At 37.0% G+C, this 22297-nt stretch overlaps 1 protein-coding gene across 2 annotated transcripts in view; it reads left to right on the plus strand.

Annotated features, from left to right (window-relative positions):
• LOC143410315 (signal transducer and activator of transcription 5B) overlaps positions 1–22297 on the plus strand; it is a 64234-nt gene that overhangs the window by 16454 nt on the left and 25483 nt on the right. For both annotated transcript variants that reach the window (XM_076871115.2, XM_076871114.2), the window contains exon 2: positions 21804–21941. In XM_076871115.2, coding sequence (XP_076727230.1) covers positions 21814–21941 — 128 coding nt within the window. In that variant the 5' untranslated portion in view covers positions 21804–21813. The remainder of the gene's footprint in view (positions 1–21803; positions 21942–22297) is intronic.

The following is a 22297-nucleotide window of genomic DNA, read 5'->3' on the forward strand; positions in this document are numbered from 1 at the left end:
TTGGTCTTGAACTTGTGATCCTCCTGCTTTGGTCTCCTGAGTCCCTGGGATTATAGGCATGTGCCACCACATCCAACTATGATGTTATTTCTGTGGTAAAATATTCTCTGTTCTAAACAACATATGTGCAAATGAGTTTTGGAATATGGCTCCATTTGTAAGGCAGAAGAGGCTGATGGTTGCCTGATGTTTTTATTACAAAAAGGTACAAGGACTTGAGTATTGAACCCGATGCATCAACCTAATTATCTTTTGTTGCACACACGGCTTTGCTTATTTTCTAGGACTAAAATAACCCATCCTATTTTAGGTATACCTCAACTATCAAATCACTTTTTTTTTTGGTACTGAGGATTTAATCCAGGGGCATTCTACCACTGAGCTATATCCCCAACCCTTTTTATTTTTAATTTAGGACAGGGTCTCACTAAGCTGCCCAGGCTGGTCTGAAACTTGCAGTCCTGCCTCAGCCTCCCAAAGTAGCTGGGATTGCAGGCATGCACTACCACACCCAGCTCACATTGAATTCAGGCAGGGTTTGTTGTTATTTTTGTTTTGTTTCAGAATATGAATGTATGTGTGGTTTTACTTTGGTTTTGAAACTGAGTTTGCCTAGAAAAGAATCATATTTACCTTTTGGTCTTAGTTACTCTTTGTCTTTATGAAATACATAAAGTTGTTGCTTGAAATTTTGAGATCTAGTTACAAAAGAAGCTTTCTTTTGAAAGAGAATTACTCCAGCCAGGTGTGCAGGTGCACACCTTTAATCCCAGCTACTCAGGTGGTTGAGGCAGGAGGATGGCAGGTTTGAGGACAGCCTGGGCAATTTAGTGAGACCCTATCTCAAAACAAAAAATAATAATAATAAAAAGGGCTGGGAATGTAATTCAGTGGTAGAAACCTCCCAGGTTCAATTCCCATTTCCACCAAAAAAAAAAAAAAAAAGGAAGAAAGACATTCCCCCACCATGTTACTTTAATCTTAGAAGACACTAAGGGAGGGGAATAATTTTTAGTTCTATGTAGATGGGGTGATAGTACTCTCCCTAAACTGCCAGATTGCAAAATGACTGCCAACTCCATCCAGTATGGAAAACAGAACAGAGCTCTGTCAGACCCACCTGTAGAGAGATTTTGGCATCTGGGTAAAACACAAGCCCTATTCCTCTCCATTCTTCAGGCCTACTTCCTACTTAGTTCATCTTAATGGTCTTTTTAGATACCTCTGAAAGAACTTTTGAGGAAATGGATAGAGCTGTGTTGCTTTGAATTTTGCCTCACACCTAAACCAAATCATTTGATTTTAAAATAGTAAATAAAATACATGGTAGCTTTTACTAGATAAGTTTTAGGGACCCTTTATTTTAATGGTGCCAAAAGTAGATTCATTGTAATGTTTAAAACATTCTATTGTAGTTTGTTAAATATAAATTGTTCCTCCATAAAATTAAGAGATAATTTCAGTAAAGGGGAAAAGAAATCCCTTTCTTCCAATTATAACAGCCTATTTTAGAATATTTAAAATGTTTTCTTTTCCCTTTTTTTGCTGTTCTGGGGTTTAAACCCAGGGCCTTATGCATATGAGGCAAGACATTTCTCCAGCACTAAAACATTTAAGAATGCATATATAAGTTGGTATCTTCCAAAGAAGCTGATGTTTTTGCTTTAAAAATTTATTATATTGTTTCCACAAATGTATATTGTTTTAAACTGAGAAATATGTGATCATTTTCAAGTATTTCAAAATATTTTTGTGAGACCTAAATTTTCACTATGATGGTATTTGTGTGTGTGTGTGTGTGTGTGTGTGTGTGTGTGTGTGTATAATTTTATACTGTGGGGAAAAAGAAGAAACTAACTCTTGCTAGCTGCCTCCCTCTTTGTGCTGCTGTTTGTGGGTAGGAACTTCAATCCCATTGTGAATTTTTATCTTCATGCTCTATAAATCTAAAAATGTGCCTTATGGAGATTGAATCTGCAGATCATCTTTGAAAGATAAAGGATTTGATTTGATTGTGACAAGCATGAAACTTATCCTGTAAATAAAACTGTCCTGGAAAAAAGCTGGAGTAATTCCACTCTGTGGCATCTTTGATTGGACCCGATTTGTTCTGCACATACTATAGCTCCTTAAGGATGATCCCCTTTTACCAAGGACGAACAGATGTCCTGATTTTATTAGAAATTGCTTTCATATCACCAGGGCTTCACAAAAGCTGGTAATCTCCCTATAATTCTGATGTTGTTGAGATACTTTTAAAACTTTTTTTCAGATATTGGTTTGCATGCAGACTTTGTTTATGTATAAGATTTTAGTCAGTGATATCTTTTTCCTCTAAAAGAAAAAGAAGAAAATTTTAAAAAAGGAAGTATTATTATTTATTTAGACTTCAATATATTTAATATTAATATTAAAATCAAAGTTTCATAAAGGTATGTCTGCTTTGTTCACTGCTGTATCCTCAGTACCTAGAACAGAGCCTGGCATATAATAGGTGCTCAATGAGTATTTGTTACATACACACAGTTTCTATCAGATGGTTTATACAGTTACAGTTGTTTATGACAGGCAGATGCTCATCTCTGATAATAAGCATTGGTTGATGTGAAGATAATTTGATTCCATTTATTCTTCTTTACCTCAATATAAAGTGTATATTCCAGAGAGCTTCAGTTCTTCAACGGACTGAATGTATGTCCTTTACTGTGCAAGAAAGAAAGGGGAAAGCCTATAAGTTTTGTTTCCTTTGGATTTCAGAGTTAAAGATGGAAGGAATGTGAGTTTATTAGATAGAAACATTCCTTCCCTATTCTTAAAATTGTATAACAGAATGTATCATTTTAACTTTTTTTTTCTTTTTTTTTGGCTGTGCTAGGTATTAAATCCAGGGCCTTGTGCATACTTGGCAATCACTCTACCCTGAGCTACATCCCAACCCCATTTTATTTTATTTTATTTTTAACATGTTTTAGTTGTTGTTGGACCTTTATTTTATTTACTTATTTATATACGTGCAAGGCAAGCACTCTACCGCTGAGCTACAACTCCAGCCCCAGCCCCATTTTAAACCATTTTTTTAGCATACAGTTCAGTGGCACTAAGTATGCACATTGTTGTGTAACTGTCCATCTCTGGAACTTTCTCATCATCCAAAACTACAACTCTGTATTTATTAAACAGTAATTCTCTATTTACCCCTTCTTCTTCCCCTAGCAATCACAATTTTACTTTCTGTTTCCATGGGTTTGACTATGTTGTGTACCTCATGTAAATGGAATCATATACCATTTGCCCCTTTATGTTTGGTTTATTCTTTTTTTTTTTTACATGACCTTTTTTGTGGAGACCTGATGGTTTTTCTTTCCCCTGATTATTTAGTTTTTGCTTTGTACCGAGACAAAGCCAGTGATGCATACACAGTAAGTGTTCAAAGACAAGTTGATTCATCAGTTCATTGCATACCACTAGGGGGTTATTAAACCTTTGAAAATGCGATTCCTAATCTGTATGTCTCTAGGCTTATCTCTCCAAGTCTTGCTGATAAGCCTGCACTGACAGTAATATCAGAGATTAGTCTTTCTCCATGTTTTATAAAACAAATTGTTCTCCTTCTTATAACTTGACTGTGAACTGGAAAATTACTAGTACATTGTTGTAATTGTTTATACAGATATTTAGACATACTCTACATAGGGGACCTCAGCTACAGGACAGGCTTTAATTGAAGCTCCATTAAGAAATTATACTCGGCCTGATGTGGTGGTGCTGTAATCCCAGTGATTCAAGAGGTTGAGTCAGGAGAATCACAAATTTGAGGCCAGCCTCTGCAACTTAGTGAGAACTTATTTCAAAATTTTAAAAAAGGATTTGGTATATAACTCAGTGGTATAGCACCCTTGAATTCAATCAGTACAAAAAAAAAAAAAAAGATTATATGAGTATAGTTTTTTCTTTTCTCTTTTTTTTAAGTCTCATCACTTCTTCCTTCCTCCCTGTTTCCCTTCCCATCCTTTTCCTTCTTTCCTTCTCTTTTTTCATTTTCATTTTTCTAAGTAGTTGGTACAGTCAAAATCTGACCCTGTGGATTCAAATATAAGTAACATAGTCAGCTCTCTGGCAGTTCACCTTGAAGGAGAGAAAAAGAACTAAAACTAAGGCAGACATATACATAGTTATTTTTTTAATTTTTTATTTTTAGAATTTAATATTTATTTTTTAGTTTTTGGAGGACACAACATCTTTGTTTGTATGTGGTGCTGAGGATCGAACCCGGGCCGCACGCATGCCAGGCGAGCACATTACCGCTTGAGCCACATCCCCAGCCCTACATAGTTATTTTTTAAAAGATAGAAATTGTGCCTGGCATGATAATGTACATCTGTAATCCCAGCAACTCAAGAGGTTGAGACAGGAGGATTGCAAGTTCAAGGCCAGCCTTAGCAACTTGGTGAGACCTTGTCTCCAAATAAAAAATGAAAACTTCTGGGGATGTAGCTCAGTGGTAAAGTCCCCCTGGGTTCAATCCCTAGTACCAAAAACAAAAACAAAACACAACAACTAGCTTGTTAAAAGATAAGTGTATTGGTCTGGTTGGTAGAAATAGAGAGAGGGAGAGCCTTGGAGAGCAATTTGAAAAGTAATCTGTGAAACTCCAACTTTCAAACAGGATCTTGGGCTGTGAACTCTCAGGACATTGAATGTAGAGCTAGTGAAGTGACTTTCCATCTTTGTGTTCCCTCCTAATTTACATCAGGGCAGATCATTTCTGTTTGACTCCATTTTTTCAACCTATAAAACAAAAGGTCAATAATCAGATTGAGAACCATCAGCATTTGGGCAGAAGCCATTAGAATATGAAAAGTATTTTTAAAATGTGTTGATGATATCTACAAATGCAGGTGTAAATGTGCCAGGAACAGAAGTCTTGATAATGAAAAATTATCCCAAACCAAAGATTGCTCCTTCTGGGAAGGTAGAAATGGTAGTGATGGAACTCAGTAACATCAGTATCATGGTTGTTTTTTTTCCCCATAACTTTCCGGATGTTAGAATCTTCCAGTCATTCCTGTTTAAATAGGAATAGACATATATTGCCCTTATTGCCCTACCCCCACTTTCCCCAAATTTAGATTGTCCATATTTATAAAGTTTACTAGTCCCAAATAGATTCCTGCATTTCCTATTCCTTTTCATGGGGCCCTCTTTCAGCTCAATATGCTTTTATTGGCACTTACTTTGGTTTTCTTTACAGCAGCAGCTGCTAATTAGTGACAGCTTTTGAGCAAGCAGCTTGTCATTTTTGGCAGGGATAAGGGACATCCATAGCAAGTCAAGACTGTATTTTCATTTGCTAAATTTACTTTGCTACATGGAAATACAACTTGAATAAAAAATAGTCTGTAGTCATAGGTGGCGGTACTTTCTGAAATATCTTGAGTTGGCACTCTGTCCTATAGTTGAAGAACTCTTGGGAGATAAAAATATAATAAAATAGATTCAGTATCTGTTGTAATGATATCATTAGTCCTGAGTCATCCTTCTAACATTATCTACATTTTGGATGTAGAACCTCATCATTTTCTTTGGGCACAATAAAATCTTTCTTGATGGTATTTAGCCACATACGTGGTAACTGAAGGAATGGATTGTTGATAAATGTTGTACTTTCCATTTATATATAACTTCTTTCTTGAGACATAATTAAAAGAAACAATTTAGTTTGCATGGAGAAGGAGCTTTCTTTGGAATTTCAGATCGTATTAGACACATATTTCATGTAATTCTTCTCTATGAAATTGCTGCAATGAGGTGTTAGCTCTCTTTTACAAATTTGTCATGGTGTTTGTGGATGGTACAGCTTGCGATTATATTTACCTTGATTAGCATCAATGATGAGTCAAAATCTCCGTCACAAAATTTCTATAAAGTGTGATTCATTCCCATTATTCCTGTAATAAGGATTCAAGTTAATGATTTCCAGTGTTAAAAATAACACATTGAAGGAAATAACTGACCTACCATCCATTTCCCCCAATTTACTGTTGTTGTTTTTTTTTTTAAAAAAAAAAAAAACCATGGAGGTCTACCAAGATTGTATAACACAATTACTAAATACCTACCAAGTACTAAGTACTGGGTTAAGGAAATTGGAATTAATGAGACATGGTTCTCACCTTAGGATAGCTTACAGTCTATTAGTTGAGCAACAGATAACTCGAAATTTCTGTGGTTCTCAATCCTGGAGTGTGAGGTACATTCCAATTCTAGAGAAGCAAAGCATTCCATCTTTTAAAAATAGGATGATCAAAATTATAAAAGGCATTGGATACAAGTGTTGCATTTATTTATTTATTTTCTAGCTAAGGAGTTAAAGATTGTCGTACAGGACACTTTTCTTAGGAATGTGGAATTATCAGATGTCCTTGAACCAAATTTCCCCTTGACATGTCATACACACTGTTAACGTCAGAAGTTGTCTTCCATATCAGAGTATCTATTTCTTTGTAGCAGGGCTTGGTGAACCCAGGGGATCTCCTAGCATGCAGTTAACATTTAATGTACACTGAGCATAATAAAAGTAATTTCTACACTTTTCATATTAACATTTATTATCACAGGACTTTATAACTTGTCTGCAATATCATACATATATCAGTATTAGGTAAGTTGATATTGAATTATTAGTATAATGTAAATAGGTATTCAGATGACTTCAGGATCCTTCACTATCGTCTTACCCACTGAATAGTTCACAAATGTTTTCTCATTTGTATCAATGATATTGACCCTCTATGAGAAATGTTTTCTGCTATTAGAAAACTAGTTTAGGATGATCCATGACAAATATTGGTGATGGATTATAATGTAACTAATGAGAACTCAATGAGGAATTTGGGGACAAATGTAACATATGTAACATCTGTGCCTCTTATGGGAAATGTCGCATTGCTAATTCTGACCACAAGTGGTCAGGATCTAGGTTTTGGCCTTATTGGAAAGTTACCCACCTCCAGGACAGTTCTCGTTATTCTCCTCCCACTCCCTTTTATAATCTGAAGCTTTTAGCTAATTTCTGATTGAGTTAGAAGAATGAAGGTGAACCACCAAACCCTACTATGGCTTTCTCTGTTTGTCATCTTGGTGCTTTCAGACTCTTGGGGAAGAGAGTCTCATTTAAATCTTTTCCCCCCCTTGCTATGGGACTTTGGAGAGATATCTCAACTCTTAAGCCTGTCTCCTCATCTATAGCCTAAGGAAAATATTAGAACTGTCTTGTAGGTTCCTTGCGAGGCTTGGATGAGAAAGCATGTAAAGTGCCCACAACAGTGCATGTGGCAAGAGCTCCGTGAATATTTATATCACTACTGTTACTACTACTGCCGGGGTTGCTTCTCCTTTGCTAATTCTGGCAATAAGTACAGGAAGGCCTTGGAAATTAAGTAGTTTAGTTTGTGTCCAACATGAAATTGTATTGTAATTTAGCCTATTCACAAACTCAGGAGTTTTTTCCTTGAACCCTGAACTGTCTTCATTTCAATCTAGATGTTCTCAGACAGGGGTTCAGTACTCTCCATCATCAAAGCCCAGACTCTTTAGAACAAGAGCTCATCTTACAAAAAGCCTGGTGTCTCTGTTGCCACCACAACCTGAAAGTGATGAGTTAGAAACCACATAGAGCCCTAGGGCATGCTGTGGGAGCCAATTAGAGGGACCCATCACATTTTCTTGCAAGCTGCATGTAGATGGTTAAGGCAGGAACCGATCTGGTTGAGAAAACTTTTTAAAACATTTTTTTTCTTCTCTTTCACTTTCATATTCAAAAGAATCTAGTTTTGCTCCATCTAAAAAGACTCAATGCATAGTCTTTCCTATAGTTTGATTCTCCCCCCGCTCTCTTTTAGTTGTTAACGGACCATTTATTTTATTTTATTTATATGTGGTGCTAAGAATTGAACCCAGTGCCTCACATATGCTAGGCAAGTGCTCAACCACCGAGCCATAACCCCAGCCCTTGATGCTCTCTTAAATAAGTTTATTCAAGAATATAATGTTATTTTTTGGGGGGTCAAGATGAAGTTTTCATATTCACAACTATTAGGGGTTACTATCTAAAGAAGATTTAAAATCCTATTTTCTGTCCCCGCACTCTTTTTTTCCCCTTTTGATTACAGTTTTATAGTCTTTTCTCGATGTCTAAGCTAAGAAACTATGTATTCATTGTATATGTGCTTCTGTGGTTGTCAGCATTGAACCCTGTAAATATTCTAGCATGTTGGACCACTATTTTGAGTTTAGTTTGAGAAGAGAAAAGCTAAAAATTTATTTTAATGTCAGTCAATTAGAGACCTTACATGCTGTTGAATTTATTATTGCCAAAATGCCATCTTATTTTTAGATGGAAACTTCTGGACCATTGATATAAAATCTAGGATGGTTCCTGTCCTGTCCTTTTCCTCGTGTTTAATCTTACCTTAAACCTGACAGTTCTCACCGGTTCACAGTTCTCTCTCTGTCTGAAAAGCGTAGCTCAGTGTGATCTTACCACCTTTTAAATTGAGGCAAGTGAGACACTTAGATTGCACAGATTCTGGGTCTCACATTTGCTTTGTTTTTCTTTGGAGCTTTACTGGAAACCAAATGCTGTTGCGTACTAGCTGCAGAAGCAGGAGGGGAAGTTGGCAAGAATTTACTGCTTTCTGTTTGGTCTGTCTGAGGCAGCTGACCTTTTGGAAGGAAATAGCTGCTCTTTGCTTCTTCCTGTAACAGTGCAGCCTGTGAAAGTGTGCGTGCATGCGCGCATACACACACACACACACACACACACACACACACACACACAGAATCGTTCTGCCGTTTTCCCAACATAACTATGCTAGTAAGAGGTGGGAGCCTTGTGGCACATCTGTTGTGTGCTGTAGAAACATGCACTCAAGTTCACAGTGCCAAGGTGTGTGTGTGTGTGTGGAGGTGTAGCAAGAGAAAACCTGTTTCCAGGAAAAGTGGTTTGTTTTAGAAAAAGTATTTTATTGTAAAGTCTAGTATTAATGCTGTAGTAAATGTGTAATTGCTTCGTGTACAATTTTAATTCATCCTAACATTAAACGTCTTCATAACAGCATTGCTTCTCATAGCTGGAAAATATTTTTCCTGACAGGATAGATCTTTTGGTTTTCTAAGTGTCATTTCTTCTCAGAATTTGAATTAGCTTTGTAACCCACTTTCAGTCATTGTTGGAGCCACCTTTTTTGCTAGATTTGTTTTACCTATGTGTAGATGGATCATACCACACACATTGACATGATCTTCAGAAAGCTATAGTCAGGCTTTGCAGATGGAATGTCACTCCAGAGGTAAACAAAGAAACCAGCTGATGTGACATTTCTCTTTTAAAAGAGGAGATTTTAGTCTTCTAGTATTTTAACCAAAACATATTAGCTTCGTTTTTTTTTTATTTTATTATTTGAAAGCATTTATATATTGATTGTAAGCAAAAATGAAATTCACGATAGTTCACAGTAAATGCAGGACTACAGCTAAGTGATAGAAGTGGCAAAATGCCACAGTCTTCTGCATATAACTTGGGCTCAGTGGATAGGTTTGCTTTTCCAATGTAGCAGTGGTCTCTTTTCTACATTTATTGTCGATGGCACAAATTGTTAGGTGATTAATGCTGAGGTATGTAAAAAATGTAGAGAATAATATAAGGAGGATCGCCCCAGGGCTTCCTTAGCAAGATCGCCCTACAGTGTTCATGGAAGCTGGTCATATCTGTCCAGCCTCCCTAAGGTAGGGAAGAATCCAGAAGCAAAATAACCCTGCTTTGGTCTTAGGTATCAGTTCTTGGTGCAAAATAGGTTGATGTCAATGAAACAGGAAAATTTCTCCCTAGTTCTTCTGGCCTTTTGGGTAGGAGCTAAGTTAGGAGCCAACAGCCGAGGTTTTCTGTGATCTCCTCTTGTACCCAGAGCTTTCTAGAGACCTTGAATTGTTATCCTTGAACTCTCAGGGCCTGCAGATAGGCCAGTTGTTCCAGGTGTATGATTCAGGTTATGAGAAGTGTATTTCTTTAAAGGAATTCTTGTACTGTTGTGAATGATTTTCTGTATATTTCGTTCTATTTATGGATAGTACAAGATTACTTAGTCATATCAAAGATGAAAAAAGAGTCAGATTATTTATATATATAAACATGTGTGTGTGTCATAATAACAAATTAATCTTCACCTTGGTCTTAAACCACTTCTTGAAAACACATTAAAGTTACTATATATTTGAAAGTGATAGAATTACATTTCTTAAAAAAAATATTTCATGTTTCTGAATTTTTCCTGTTTCATGTCCTGCTTAAATCAAGGCTACCTGGTTTGTATTATAGTCCCATAACTGGGATACTGTCATGTTGACAAAAATTTCTTCCTATGCATTTGTGTTTCCCTTTAAACGTGGTGTAGAATAGTCAGGAATACCAATTGCCCATGAGTATTAATTCTGTATTTCAGGTTGTTTGTTCATCTTTGGTGTAGTGCTAGGGATTGAACCTAGGACTTTGCATATGCTAGGCACACATTCTACCACTTAGCTATACTCCCAGCCCTCAAATTTTACATTTTAAGCAAAATTTAATAAGTCAAAGAACTTTACCAAAAAAAGTACCAAAAATTCCTTCACCTAGGTGTAACAGGTATTTTCACATTTCTTTGATTTTTCTCTGATAGTTGTCATTTAGCATACATATTGTACATAGATCTAACATTATTAATACTTCAAGAGGATATGTCTACATGGTATTTGTGTTTCAACATAACTTTTTAAATGTAATTTTAAAGATAGCACACTGTTCTATCAGATTAATGTGTTGTTGTCTAACCATTCCTTTATTTTGGACACTTAAGTTATTTCCAATTTCTTCTAATTGTGTATCGTACTACTTAACTAGTGGTTGTCCCTGGGAGTTGACTTAGTTCAAGGCACTCTTCAAAGCAAATTTTTCTAAATGGGAACTTAATACTGCAATCCTTAATGGTAAGGGGGAGGCTGTGGGATTTAATGAGGAAGATATTGGGAACATGTTTCTTATTTTTCCATAACACAGATGGTCATTATTATGGGCTACAGCAAATGTTTTCAGTCGTCTGGAAAATGGTATTGATGTAACTTCTTCTCTAATGGGTTGTTCAAGTTGCTTATTGGATTTGGACATGGAGATAATCATGCAGGGACTCTGATATCTTACCAGCTGCAAGGAAGTTGAGAAGCCCAGATCTTTATCTATGACTAGGGACAGTATCAAGATGAGAATTAAGCCTGGTGTGCACGCCTGTATTCCCAGCAGCTCCAGAGGCTGAGGCAGGAGGACTACGAGTTCAAAGCCAGCCTCAGCAAAATCGAGGTGTTAAGCAACTCAGTGAGACCCTGTCTCTAAATAAAATACAAAATAGGGCTGAGGATGTGGCTCAGTGGTTGAGTGTCCCCGAGTTCAATCCCCAGTACCCATCCCCTGCCAAAGGAAAAAAAAAAAAAAAGATGAGAATTAAATCTCCACTTTCATTGCTTTGGTTTCTTTTTTATTTATGGAATTTATGCCCTTAAATTTGATTTTGAAAAAAAAATTAATTACTCAAAAGTCGAAAGAATAGAGCAACAAACACTCACACAGACTTCACTTAGATGGACCAACTATGAGCAACTGTTACATTTGCTTTATCACTCTCCCCATCACTACTCTTCCCTCCTTTGAATGTAGGTTGCAGACATAGGACTACTAACCCTTAAATAGTTGAGTATGTGCTGCTAGATCAAGAGTATTCCTATACACCCCAATGCCATTATCACTCTCAAGGTATCTAACATTGACACAAGAACATTGAATGTACAGACTATATTTAAATTATTTTAATTAGCCCATTGATGTCAAATGCGTTTTTGTTTTTAATTATGCTTTTGATAATTATCACATCTCTTTTGTCTCCTTTAATCTAGAGCAGTTCTGCTTTTTGTTGTTGTTGTTTATGAGAGTCCCATAACTTGGATTTTTGGGTTTACCTGATTGTAGATTGTTTCTTCATGTTTCCTTATAAGCTAGTTTTTTGTATTCTTTTCAGCACATCACATCTGAACACACATAATTTCACTTCGTCTCATGGTTGGGGATGTTTGATCCTGTGGTTAAGATATTGTTTACCAGGCTGGGGATATAGCTCAATTAGTAGAGTGCTTGCCTTGCATGCACAAGGCCCTGGGTTTAATCCCCAGCACCACAGGAAAAGAAAGGGAAAAAAAAAAAAAAAGATGTTGTCTACCAAATATATACTCTGGAATGTATCTTTTCCCCTTTGTGAATAATAAGTAATGTTTGAGGTATTTTGAGAGTTTAAAATACATGTTAATCCACTGATGAGGTTTTTGATTTTTTTATTTAGCAAGTGACTCCCTTCCTTGCCCTCTCCTTCCTTCTTTTTTTTTGTAGTTGTAGATGGACAGAACGCCTTTCTTTTATTTGTTCTTATTTTTATGAGGTGCTGAGGATGGAACTCAGCGCCTCACACAGTGACAAGCACTCTGCCAACCGACCCACAGTCCCAGCCCCTCTCCTTCCTTCTTGCACTCCCCTTCTCCCTCCTCTTTCTCTCTTCCCAAAGTGACATGTAATGTTTTGGCTGTGATGTGAAGATTTATGACTATCTTCCCAGAATGTTATCATCTCTGTGTTGCCTGAGCAAATTTTTCCTTGTTTGTTGGGCCAAACACACTTTGCTTTTATTCTTTCTGTTCTTTTTTTTTTTTTTTTTTTTTTTGGACTGGGCATTGAACCCAGAGGCACTTACTGGGCCATATTTCCAGCCCTTTTTTTTTTGTATTTGATTTAGAGACAGGTCTTGCTGAGTCACTTAGGGCCTCACTAAATGGATCAAGTCGACTTTGAACTTGAGATCCTCCTGCCTCAACTTCTTGAGCTGCTGGGATTACAGGCATTCACTACTACACCCAGCTCTGTTTCTTTCCTATCTGTTTAATAATATATTTTTTTTCAAAAAAGAACTGTCTTCCCAAATTGCTTATAATGTCCACTTTTTTTTTTTTTTTTTTTTTTTAAGCAGATGGCTCTGGTATTTTAACCTACTCTTTTGAGGAGGGTGGGTACCAGGAATTGAACCCAGGGGCACTTAACCCACTGAGCCACATCCCCTGCCCTTTTTATTTCGAGGCAGGATCTCACTAAGTTGCTGAGGCTGACTTTGAATTTGTAATCCTCCTGTCTCAGTCTCCCAAATTGCTGGGATTATAGGCATGCGCCACCATGTCCAGCTATTGACTTATCTCTAGGTGTAGTAATTTTGCTATAACCTTCTTTCTTGATGTCAAGCCAATTTTAATATGAACAAAATCTTAATCCTATTTTACTGCTATTAATATTTTTCTGTCCCTCAGTGTCCCTCCTACTAGGTAAGCACCACCACTTAATAATGTTGGGTATTGAGCAGTAAACATGACCAGGGAAATGGCCCCTTATATTCTGTCCAAAGCCCTTTAGTCATTAATATGTACTGACGTGTTCAACAGTTTTGAATGCTGGCTCCTTGCCTTGTACTTTTCAGCTCAGAAGCAATATTTATGTCTTCTGCTTCATCTGCCAGCTAGCCCTAGTCTTTGCCAAAATCAGAGACTCTTAATATTATTCTCATTTCTTGTTATTTTTCTCCGTAAATTACGAAATGTAACACAGAGAGGGAAAAGTGCAGTGAATAACATGACAACCCCGCACAGGTCCTTAGGACTCAGTGTGGCACAACCGTGGGAATACAGGCTCTGGGGTGGATCCAGCTCTGGGAATGCCTTAGTACTGTGGGACCAGAGGCAGCTATTTCACCTTTTTTGTCTTTTAAAATAATATTTTATCAAGCTAGAATTGCATATCATAAAATTCACCCTTTTAGAAAAGTGTGTACAATTCAGTGGTTCTTCGGAGTCAGCGTTATAATACTGTCACCACTTGCTAATTCAAAACACTTTCACCATCTCCCTTCTCTGTGCATTTGCCTCTTTTGATCATTCCATGAAATGGAATTATAATGTCACCTTATGTGTCTGTCTTTCCTTTTGCACGTTTTCAAGGTTCATCCATATTGCAGCATGCATTAGGATTTCGTTCCTTTGCATTTTTGATATTGTTTTTGTTTGTGAAACTTGGGGTGGAACCCAAGGCCTTGCTCATGCTAGGCAAGTGCTGTACTGCTGAGCTATACCCTCAGGCCTTTTTATTTTGAGACAGGGTCTCATTAAGTTGCTCAGGCTGGCCTTGAATTTGCAGTCCTCCTGCCTCAGTTTCCTGAGTAGCTGAAATTACCGTTGTATGTCACCACAACCAGTTCTTTATTCATCAGCAGACATTTGGGTTGTTTGTACTTTGGGGCTGTCATGAATACTGCTTGTGTGAACATGTGTGTACAGGTTTTTGTGTGGACATGTCTCAGTTCTCTTAGACATATCCCTGGGAGTAGAACTCCTGGATGGTATAGTAACTCTACGTTCAACCTTTAGTGATCTGCCAGATGGTGTTCCAAAGTTGCTACACCATCCACAATTATTTTTAATCCTACTGAACCTCTTTCCTCATCCATAAAGTGGGGATAATAACAATGCCTACCTCATAGGGTTTTTGTGAGGATTAAATGAATAGATTCATAAAAGCATAATGTGAGTGCTCTGTCAATATTAGCTTTTAAATCTGGTTGGTAGACAATAATAACTACACTAGTAAAAGTTATTTTAATTCATTTCTCAATCTTATTATTTCTGAAATTTATTTATTAGGTAAATCAGAATATTGTTAATAATTTATAAAGCAGTATAATAAATGGAGCTGCAAATTTTATTAGTTGCCTTTTACATTATTAACTAGCAGGACTTAGATGTGTCCTTGGAAAGAGTAGGGAAAGGCATGGTCCCCTGGCACCTTAGTCTCTGCTGGAATAAATATTTACACATAGTAATTCATTCCTACCACAACCTCCCAAGGAACCAAAGTATTATTATTCCCATTTAATAAATAAGAAAACTGAGGCACAGAGAGGTCAAAGATTTCAGATCTTTTGCAGAGCTATATTTAGGAGAGTTCAGCATTATCTCCAGAACTTTAACCCCTTTTTAGAAATTTTGGGGGAGGGGGGATAGTAGGGGATAGGAAAGGCAGCAGAATACAACAGTCACTAATATGGCATTATGTAAACATTGTGAATGTGTAACTGATGTGATTCTGCAATTTGTATTTGGGGTAAAAATGGAAGTGCATAACTCACTTGAATCAAATGTATGAAAGATGAAAAAATAAAAATAAAAAAAAAAAGAAAAAAGAAATTTTGGCCCTGGAATGGGATGGGGGTGAGATGGGTGGTGGTGATGTGAGATGGAGAACAGAAATTATAAAATGTTTTAAATTATCCACATGAATCCAGAAACTAAATATCTCTACATACATTTTAAGCCCCTACTCTTACCCCAAGCTAGAATTCATTCACTCCATTGGCAAATGTGCTTTGTGAGCCTTCTAGAATCAGATGCTCTGTACTTCTCTACCCCACACTTGAGTTACAACAAGACCTGGGCTCCAAGTGTTCTGGAATTCTTCAGAAAAAGTGATATTTCTCTTTGCAAAATTTTATATTTCTTAAAAGAGAAAGCTTCTGATAAAAAGGTATTTATTATTGAGATAAAGTTATCACTAAATCTCTCCCACTTATATCATTAATTGATGTAGTAGACATCTATTTGCATGTTTTTTTCAGTAAGCCTGTACCATTGTAAGTTTACAGATCTTGAGACTTGTATTAGCAAATGCCTCAGGGCCCACTGTATGTGGCCATCCTTGCCCTTGGATATATTAAGATTTCGGAGGTCGATGTGAATGCCTTGTGCTTCAGAAAGTATAATATTCTGCACCCAAGGCTGTTTGAGGAGGCTTCGGAATGCTTGTAAACACTGAAAGTACAACTACACAGAGCTCAATTATTTTTCATCTTTGGCCTAAAAATATGACAGCGAATCCATTTCCCAGTCTTTAGAGAAGCCCTGTGATGACTTACCAAAGACACAGACCACTTCCCTTGTGAGAACATCACACATAAAGATGGAGTGCGTGTAAAAAAGCAGAAGGGGGGGTGTACTGGGGATAGAGGTGCAGTCACTCTGTAGGTTCAGTAGCTTTTGATGACTGGATAGATACCGGAGAGAGGGACAGGGAATCAGCTTAGGTGGAATGGAAGTAGCCTAACAAAGGGGGTGAAGTGTCCTGACATGTACAAAGAAAAACACTGCTTAAATTCTAGGTTTTGTTCATATAAATCGGGGGAAGTTCTCTTATCTAAGCTGAGTATTTAAAGTGGTTATACACCCAGCTATCCCTCTCCTCGGTCTATACCCAATGGACTTAAAAACAGCATACTGTAGGGACACAGCCACATCAGTGTTTATAGCAGCACAATCCACAATAGCTAAACTGTGGAACCAGCCTAGATGCCTTCAGTAGATGAATGGATTTTTAAAAATGTGGCATATATATACAATAGAATATTACTCAGCAATAAAAGAGAATAAAATCATGGCATTTGCAGGTAAATGAAGGTGTTGGAGAAGATACTGCTAAGTAAAGTTAGCCAATCCCCCCCAAAAAAAACAAATGCCAAATGTTTTCTCTAATATAAGGTGATTGACTTATAGTGGGTTAAGGAGGGGGAGCATGGGAGGAATAGACAAACTCTAGATAGGAAAGAGTGGTGGGAGGGAAAGGGAGGGGGCAGGGGATTAGCAAGGATGGTGGAATGTGATGGACATTATTATCCAAAGTACATGTATGAAGACATGAATTGGTGCAAACATACTTTATATAGAGAGATATGAAAAATTGTGCTCTATATGTGTAATAAGAATTGTAATGCATTCCACTATCATTTATTTTTAAGAAATCAAAGAAAAATGTATTAAAAAAATAAAATAAAGTGGCTACATGGTGTTCATCTCATATTCCATATGTGTATAGATCTTAGTTTAAAAGTAAAGTACATACAATTCTGTACTATTTAATATGCTTTTATTTTATATTATATTTTTATATATTTTTTTGGGGGCGGGGAGGTGCTGGGGATTGAACCCAGGGCCTTGTGTTTTCGAGACAAGCGTCTACCAACTGAGCTATACCCCCAGCTCCTACATTATAATGTTTAAATTTTTTAAATTGACATAAAATTGTACAACATATGGCATACAGTGTGCTATTTCAATACATGCATACAAACTAATGATCAGATTAGGGTAATTGGTATATCACCTCAAACACATCACTTCTTTGTGTTGGGAACATTGAAAACCAACCCTCTCTGCTAGCTATTTATTTTACACTTTGACCAGTAATAAGCAGAATCTACTTTCCAGCTCTGACAAAGCACTTTTATGTAGTGAAATTATATTGTATTTATCAAAATAAGGCAACTGCTGCTTTACATTTACCAGTTATTACCCTTCAAATGTCATACTACTTTAGAAAATAACTATTGTGACATGTTCATAATTAGAACTGTAAAAAATATTCTGACATTCTAAGAGCTCAGCAGTCTACACTTCAATCAATACTAAGAACTAATTCAAAACATTTAAAAAAATTAGTTGTAAATGGACAGAATGCCTTTATTTTATTTGTTTATTTTTATGTGTTGCTAAGAATCAAACCCAATGCCTCACACATGCTCAGCAAGCGCTCTTCTACTGAGCTACAGCCCCAGCCCAACTAATGTAAAACTTAAAGTATTGTGTTTACATTAGTACCTGTACATGTGGCATATCACCATAGTATTTCTTTTTTTTTTAAATGTCTTACATACATGACAATAGTGGAATGCATTACATTCATAATTATCTTTTCACAGCACAATTTTTCATAACTCTATATAAAATATATTCATGCCAAATTATGCCATTATACATGAGCTCTTTTTTTTTGCTTTACAGTTCTTAATATACCTTTATAGCACAATTTATCATAATGTTTATATATAAGGTATGTTGACATCAAATTCACATCTTCATACATATATTTTGTATAATGATGACCATCCCCTTCCACCATCCTTGCTATTCCCCTACTCCCTCCCTTTCCCTCCCACCCCTATGTATTTCTTTTTTTTAATATTTATTTTTTAACTTTAGGTGGACACAATATCTTTATTTTATTTTTATGTGAGGCTGAGCATCAAACCCAGTGGCTCATGCATACTAAGCGAGCATTCTACCACTGAGCCACAAACCCAGCTTATCACCATAGTATTTCTTTCTTAAAACAATAATAGGCTCCTGTTATATCCTTGGCCAGCAGCACATATGAATATTTATTAATATATTTATTCACACAGTAAAGACTTATGGACCACTTTCCTTGGCAAGTCATTGCACTGGGTCCTGGGAGCACCACACTGAATGAGATGGGCTCCCTTCACTTACTACTCTTAAGAGTTCAATGGGAGAACATAAACAAAAACTACAGGGAAAGTTACAAATGATGGCCAGTGTTAGTAAGGAACAAGTAGACCGTTGTCAACATAGACTCGTTCAGATTATAAAATTATAATTGATCAGTTAAATTGAAATCTGTCTCATTTCCATGCCTTGGTATTTCATCCTGATATCCTGTTTCATAATAATTTGAAAAAAGCTGATAGGGTTATCCCAATCGTGTGCATACATTTATTTGTGCAACAACAACATGACAAAAAGTTTATACTTATATATCAGGCGCTGTTCTGGGCCCCAGAGAAAGAGCAGTGAACAAAACAGAATCATTGTGTTCATGGTGATTTCAACCTTGGGGGAGTCGTTAAGCAAAATATGATGCGTGTCAAGAAATGAGGAAATGACAAGAAAAACAGAGTAAGAGCACAGAAGTGGCCATGGTACTATTTTATTTGGGTGACCTGGAAGGGGATCTGTGAGGAGATCAAGGTTTTTCCACCATTTTCCTTCTTTTGTCTCTGGGTCAGTTTGCTAATGAATGTGGGTGCGGGAATTTTTTGTGTGGGTGTCATTCTCATGTTCATGAAGGGAGCTAGGGCAAGGTCCTGCACTGCTTTATTCTCTACCACTAAGAAAGACTGATGCCTGCACTTCACTCTTCACTCCTTCACCCCACTTTTATAAGTACTCTCATCCCTCCATGCTTTATCCTTCCTCCAAAAATCATGATTTGTTATCTGATTCTTTAAATTCTTGGGCTATGATTCATTTGATTAAAAGGTATGTATATTGTACAATTAAGTATCTTCCAGATGTTTGATTATAAAGAGGAATTACTTTTGGAGAGAGCACTTTTAGCCTTGTCTTTCTTCTGGTGCACTCACAGCCATTGAACTTTGATGTCTTTGATGATGTTACAGTGATCCCAGCCTTAAAGCCCTAAATAAAATTGTACACTGTTCAAGTGTTCTATAGCATTACACAAGTCTAAAATAGGTAACTGGCTCCCGTCCCACACCTCATTGTTGGCTAACTGACTCGTCCCATAAATAGCTCAGTGTTACGCGATCAGACAGCTACAACTAACAGGAGGGTTTTTCGTTTCCTGACATACATGTGCAATTTCTGGGAGTCAACAAAATCCAGGTCCAATTCACTAGACCATAACTGTAACAGGTTCTTAGGAGAATGTGCAAATCAGTAGCCAGGTCACTTGGATGGGGTTCAGGATAGCCCTGTCTTATTCCAGATTCTAGATTATGGAAAATAGTGTTAGAGCAAGATTCAGTTTTAGTGGCCTTCATTATATAAAGTAAAAACATTGCTGCTCCAATCTGATTAATCCCAGAGAGTCTCTTCTGAATGCATAAAAAATTCTCAGGTGAGAACAGGGCATAGTGGTGCCTGCCTATAATCCCAGTCACTCAGGAGGCTGAGGCAAGAGAATCACAAGTTCAAAGCCAGCCTCAGCAATTGAGCAAGGTCCTAAGCAACTTAGCAGGACCCTGTCTTAAAACATAAAAAGGACAGGGGATGTGGTTTAGTGGTTAAGCACCCCAGGGTTCAATACCCCAGTACCATAAAAAATTAAAATAATAATAATTAAAAAAAAATCTCAGGTGAGTCTGAGGAGGCATCCTGGTAATTTTAGAGAGCCATTTTTTTTTTTCTTCTGAAATCAAGAGCATGTTTAAGGGGATGGAATTGTGGTTCAGTGGTAGAGCACTTGCCTAGCATGTGTGAGGCACTGGTTTGATTCTCAGCACTGCATATAAATAAATAAAATTAAGGTCCAACACAACAAATTTTTTTTTAAAGAATGCTGCAGTGAGTATTCTTTATATTTTAAAAAAAGCACGTTTAAAAAAACTGTTGGAATATAATGGTTCAGTCTCATTTCTCTTAGTTGAAATGTATTCTTTTTTGTGGAAGATTTTTACCAGATGTAATTTAACAGAATATTGCATCATAAGTTCTGTAGGAATAACTCAGAAGGTGAACCTTGGGGTATTTTATCAAATAATCCTTTGTCTTTGTGTTGCTGTAATTAGTGATAATACATAGGGTTCCATCTGTGCTTTTAGATATTTTCACTTTTTTTTTCCCCTTAATGAACACTAAGGTGACTTGATTCAAGTTTCTTGAATAAATGGTACAGTGACACCATTTGTATCAGTACTTATTTAAAACTGGGCTAAAATTTTCTTATTATAAGACCATACTAAGGTCAGAATGTAAGTATTCTTAAGACAATGTGTTGTGGGGGGGGGGTGCTATTCAGTGCAGTAGTGAACTAGATGATATTGGAACCTCTGTCCTTAAGGAGCTGCAGTGGTTTCCAAGGTCTCAATCCATGATGGCCATCTCCATTCCTTTGGGCTTATGGTGAGACAGAATATCATGGCTGAAGAGTGTGGCAGAAGTAAGCAGCTCAGGATATCGCATCAGGAAGCAGAGAACACTTTTTTTTTTTTTTTAATTGTACTGAGAATTGAACCCAGGCTGCTTAACCACTGAGCCATATCCCCAACCTTTTGTTTTGTTTTTGTTTTTTTTGAGACAGGGTGTTGCTAAATTGCTTAGGGTCTCACTGTGTTGCTGAAGTTGGTCTCAAACTTGAGATCCTCCTGCCTCAGCTTCCTGAGTTGCTGGGATTATGGGTGTGCTCTCTTTTACTGGGCTCTTCCAACATGGCAGCATGTTTATTTTAGTTCTTAAAGCCAAAGTAACAAATCTAAAATGGTTCTTAAAAGGTCTTTCTGCTCATTTTTTTTTTATGACTGTTGAAATGCTGCTAACCATTGCTGACAATTTTGAACAAAAGTAATGATATCAAAGTTATAGGCATTTCTTTCCCTAATGCTGCTTTGTGATTTTACTTATAGGACCTCAGTATATCTATAGGCAGGAATTCACAGATCTGATTGGTTACCTTCCCAAGACCACATTGAATGTCTACATTTTGAAGACATTTTAAAGCTAAAATTCACTTAAAGAATACTGATTTTTAAAATCAGGCTCAGTGACACATGCTTATAATACCAGCTACTGGGGAGGCTGAGGCAGGAGGATCTCAAGTTCAAGACTAGCCTGAGAAACTTAGTGAGACCCTGTCTCAAAATGAAAAGGCTGGGAACTAGCTCAGTGGTTGAGTATCCCTGGGTTCAATTCCCAGTAAGCAAAATTAAAAAAAAAAAAATACTTTAATCCACCTAAAGGGCTAATAGTGTGTTAGCATTTTAACTATATGAATATTTACTCTGGTAGATTTAAAAAATCATCTAAACCACAGATTGTTTGTTTAACAGGTCGTGAACCATGGCTGTGTGGATACAAGCTCAGCAGCTCCAAGGAGACGCCCTTCATCAGATGCAAGCCTTATATGGCCAGCATTTCCCCATTGAGGTGCGGCATTATTTATCCCAGTGGATTGAAAGCCAAGCTTGGTAGGTGAACAATGCTTTTTACATCATATTTTGTGAAAAACAGAATATTGGAGTTTGGGCTGAGGGAGTAGCTCAGTGGAGGAATGTTCATGCAAGGATCTGGATTCAATCCCCAGCACCACCAAAAAAAAGAAAGAAGAGAAAAAAGTTTGATTAGAAAAAATCTCATGGTGGAGACTTTAAAAGTTATGTGCTTAAGGCTGGGCATGGTGGCACATACCTATAATCCCAGTGGCTTGGGAGGCTGAGACAGGAGAATTTGTGAGTTCAAAGCCAGCCTCAGCAATGGTGAGGCACTAAGCAACTCAGTGAGACTGTCTCTAAGTAAAATACAAAATAGGGTTGGGGATGTGGCT

This window comes from Callospermophilus lateralis, chromosome 11 (assembly GCF_048772815.1).
Source record: "Callospermophilus lateralis isolate mCalLat2 chromosome 11, mCalLat2.hap1, whole genome shotgun sequence".
NCBI lineage: Eukaryota > Metazoa > Chordata > Mammalia > Rodentia > Sciuridae > Callospermophilus > Callospermophilus lateralis.